Source organism: Cololabis saira, chromosome 15, assembly GCF_033807715.1.
Source record: "Cololabis saira isolate AMF1-May2022 chromosome 15, fColSai1.1, whole genome shotgun sequence".
Taxonomy (NCBI): domain Eukaryota; kingdom Metazoa; phylum Chordata; class Actinopteri; order Beloniformes; family Belonidae; genus Cololabis; species Cololabis saira.
Genome location: NC_084601.1, coordinates 14333940 through 14338205, shown reverse-complemented (window position 1 = coordinate 14338205; position 4266 = coordinate 14333940). Strand labels below are relative to the sequence as shown.

At 43.2% G+C, this 4266-nt stretch overlaps 1 protein-coding gene across 1 annotated transcript; it reads left to right on the top strand.

The window, feature by feature from the left end:
- The first annotated feature begins 1287 nt into the window (after window positions 1–1287).
- On the top strand, window positions 1288–3562 carry tfpi2 (tissue factor pathway inhibitor 2). The gene is made up of 5 exons (XM_061741901.1): window positions 1288–1425; window positions 1637–1807; window positions 2445–2624; window positions 2715–2888; window positions 3190–3562. Exons 1-5 carry the CDS (start codon window positions 1353–1355, stop codon window positions 3261–3263), a joined length of 672 nt encoding a protein of 223 aa, XP_061597885.1. The 5' UTR covers window positions 1288–1352; the 3' UTR covers window positions 3264–3562.
- The last annotated feature ends 704 nt before the right edge of the window (window positions 3563–4266 follow it).

Below are 4266 nucleotides of genomic sequence, written 5' to 3'. Positions count from 1 at the left end.
ATCATTGGTCTAAACATGACTGCATGGCAGTTTTCCCTGTAACAACCTGAGATGTGCCAGACCTGCACGGCACAAGGAAACATTAGTATTTCCCTGAAATAATGTTACTCTTATTAAGCAAAAAGAAATTAGACTGAGATTGAAATGAAGTGTGCTTGGTTGCAGGGGCGTCAATTGGGTATGGCAAGGTATGGCAGCCGCCACACCTTGGCTTCAAGGGAAAATGTAAATGTTTGGTTTTTAAATACATTTATGGAATTACTCTGTGTCTATTTGTATTGATTATTCTATTACTTAATACATATAGAATAACTACAAATGCAAATCAGAACAACATGATCAATTTCACTAGTTATTATACACTGCAAAAACTCAAAATCTTAACAAGAATATTTGTCTTATTTCTAGTTAAAATGTCTAATTTTTAGTCAAAAAAAATGTCATTACATTTAAGACAAGACTCAATAAATCTACTTATTTCAAGTGAAAATTTACTTGAAACAGGTGAAAATGGTCAAATAACAAGTTATTTTTCTGGTGATGACTCTTGTTTTAAGTGTAATGAGTTTTTTTTTACTAAAAATTAGACATTTTAACTAGAAATAAGACAAATATTCCTGGTAAGATTTTGAGTTTTTGCAGTGAGTGAGACTGCATTTGAAAAAGCTCCAATTTTCTTGACCACACAGATAAGCTCCATATCAGACTTCTGTGATGAGTATTTGCTGGACGTGTTGATTGATACTCTAGTTAAGTTCTGTGACTCGTAACCTTGCCATACCTTAGCTTCCACTGAATTGACGCCACTGCTTGGTTGCCTGTGATAACTCAGATCCAGAAACACCAGAACCGTGGGAACTGACAGGATGACCTGTCAGTTGTCTATGACCTGTTAATATTTCACAAGACTAACTGTCCCTTAAGAGGAAAAATACTGTGGCAATTTTACACAATATTTCCTGTGTAAAATGGTTACAACATTTCTTTGTGTCATCCTCATCATCCTCACCACCATCATCATAAACATCATCACTGTCACCAGGGGACTGTGACAACAATTGATAGAATCTACTCATGCAGAAATATTGGTTTGATTGCATATGCAGTTAGTCACAATAATAATAATAACTTTCAACGCAAGTGTTTGAAAACCAGTGCGTGTCTGATGCATGGATGTATTATAAATTATATTAACGGTCTGATGTCATTAATGAATCCGTCGGTACTGGTTGCTGTGTAGTAAATGAGTCATCGCATCCCCGCCCCTGAATTTCCCCAGAGAAACTGGACTATAAAGCTGTGGCTGGCTTGGGAAAGAGCGGAAAAGAGCGAGAAAACACCAAACTTAGACAATGGAGCTGGACTTATTCGCGCTGTTCACGCTCCTGTCCTCGTTTCACGGCGTTTTCGGCTACTCACATAAAGGTAATCTCATCACGTCTCTTCAGAATCTCTCCACTGTTTTAAAAGAAGTAATACGCTTTTCTTCTTCTTTTAAATGCTGGATATCATATTCTCTTGGGCGTGACACCAGCAGGCTGCAATGCATGGGGAAAAGTTTGAAACCTGGCGGAGGGTTTTGTTGATGCTTTTTTTGCTCTATAATAAGATTGTTGCCGGTGCTTTTTCCCTGCAGGCGTGTGCCTTCTTCAGATGGATGAAGGACCCTGCCGAGCAAACATCGAGCGCTATTATTACAACACCATCACCCAGAAGTGTGAGATCTTCCACTTTGGGGGATGCATGGGGAATGCCAACAACTTCAAGAGTTATCAGGAGTGCCAGAAGACGTGTTTCAGAATCCCAAGTAAGTTCTTGGATTGAAATTGACGTGCACAAGGGTCGTGCTTGAATCCTCCAGACTCTACACTAACGCCTGCAGATATGCCGCGTTCCATTTGTCCTCGGAAGTGGGGATTTCCCAGTTCCCAGTCGGAATTTTCAACTGGAACGCCCCTCGAAGTGGGATTTCACACTGGGAAAGTGGGAGTCTTCACCACCCCCGAGTTCACATTCCGAGATGGCTGCCCTGGTTGTAAACAGTAGAAGAGAGCTCTGTAAAAATTCGTAGCACTTCATTCTAGTTTTGGTCACACTCGGCATATATATGTGGAAATGCTGCTATAGTGTAATTTACATTTTTCATGTGGTATATGCGAACTACAAACTTGTTTACCTACTTTGTAACTGGAACGCTGATAACTCGGCTGTGACGTCATTCCCAGTTCCGAGTTCCGACTTCGGAGGTAAATGGAACGCAGCAAATAGACTATGGAGTCCAGAGTCTATCTGCAGGCGTTAGTGTCAAAACTGCAGACATATAACTTAGTCAAATGCATTTATGGTTGTTGTTTTTTTTGGGGGATAGTTGGGATAAGTTTGTGAGTCTTTGTGAGGTCTTTCCACTCACAACCCCTCCCTCCCCCACCCAACCTTCTCCACAGAGATCCCTCAGATCTGCAGGTTTCCCAAACAGGAGGGACCCTGCCGGGCCCTGTTCCCCCGCTACTTCTTCAACATGACCACCATGCAATGTGAGCCCTTTTATTACGGGGGCTGTGGTGGGAACTCCAACCGCTTCCCAGGTCTGACTTCTTGCACAGAGTACTGCAGTCCACAAAAAAGTGAGTAAGACCAACAACGAGGGAATGGTAACAGAAATAGTTGACTGCAGGATTAGTGGTCTCACCGTCATGTTCTTGGCATTTCAACAGCTGTTCCCGTCCTCTGTCGGGACCCTCTGGACAAAGGGAAGTGCTCGGCTTCCATCACTCGATATTACTACAACACAGCCACCAAGATGTGCGAGGAGTTCGTCTACTCAGGCTGCGGAGGGAGCAGCAACAACTTTGTCTCGCGGCAGAGCTGCACGGACGTGTGCGTTAAAGGTTCGTGAGTGCACGTTGCACGAGTGTTTTGAATTAAGTGAAAGAGGGACAGGGGGAAGACTGAAATGTGCTTAGATGCGTTCAGTATGGGTCTAAAACATTCCTGGCATCTGAAGGAGGCCTTTGTGTGGCCTCCAAAACTAAACCGCACAGCTAATCACTGTTTTACAGCAGACAGTGTCTGTCTCCGGGATATCTTTGTTTGGATTAGCCTGAGTGTATAAGGTCAGCCATCAGGGTACTTGCAACCTACTCTGATCTGTTGTTTCAATTTTTCTTTTTTTGTGTGTGTCTGTTCCAGGAAGTAAAACGCACAAGGTCCTGAGAAAAGGCAGACGCAAGAGACGCAACCGCATCATGCACCCGCGGCCGTAGACGCCTGACACATTTCACTCACACGGACGAGTTCTCAGCAGAAACTAACACGTCTGTTCACACGTTGACGAGGTCGTCTTGTTATGAAGTACATACACAAATCACGACTGTATTTGTAATGCCTTATTATATTGGTTCAAATGTGATATCATTGTAAGCTGTTCCTGATACTTGTACCTGATACACAAGTGTGTCTCAGTCTGTATTTTGATATTTTTACGTTATGTATGAAGTGCATGTTTTTGAAAAACAACTGATTAATAAAGAAACCCCTTTTTTATTGTTCACTTTTGATAAAACATGTGTGGAAGAATTCAGCTTTTTCTGTACTTCGGTGTCGTTTGAAGCGAACTCTGGTATCGTGTGGTGTCTGAATGATGATCGAGCACAGATGTGTGAGTCCAGACCTCGCCGGCCGGCCTCACAGCCACGCACGCACGTAAACACCAGCAGTGTCTTGGATTTAAAAACAAAGAAAAACAACAACAACAGAGCCGGCTGCATTCTTCCCTTTCACTTCTTTCTGCAGGCAGCTCTTTTGTTCCCCTCTAATGCGACCGTCTCTCCTCCTTATCAGACGACGCTGTGCAACTCACTCAAGCCTATCTTAGCTGCTTCAGTGTGTGTGTGTGTGTGTGTGGGGCAATCACGAAGCAAACGCCCACGTGACAGGCTCATTAGAACCTCTGAATATCCGGAGGACGGGAAGATGCAGGTTTACAAAATGGGAATCATTAACTTTGAGCAATTGTAGTGTTTCCATGACTACACGATAAATCCAGCATCCATACAGGCAAGTGCTTGCGCACACATTTTCTATCAAACTCAACTATTTGATTTGATTTCTGCGATAGACCGGTCCGGGCTGTAACCCGGCCTCTCACCTGGGGCTCCAGCCGACCCCCGTGACCCTGCACAGGATTAAACGGGTGAAGAAAAGGAATGGATGGATTAAAAGTTAGTATTTTCCTTTTCTGGTCAATACTGCAACTATAGTTTTCTC

Bases quoted from the DNA above. Each gene is read 5' to 3' on its own strand.
- tfpi2 (XM_061741901.1), top strand. From the start codon at position 1,353: ATGGAGCTGGACTTATTCGCGCTGTTCACGCTCCTGTCCTCGTTTCAC. The intron at 1,808-2,444 runs GTAAGTTCTTGG...CCTTCTCCACAG, and splicing joins GACGTGTTTCAGAATCCCAA to AGATCCCTCAGATCTGCAGG. The intron at 2,889-3,189 runs GTTCGTGAGTGC...TGTCTGTTCCAG, and splicing joins CACGGACGTGTGCGTTAAAG to GAAGTAAAACGCACAAGGTC.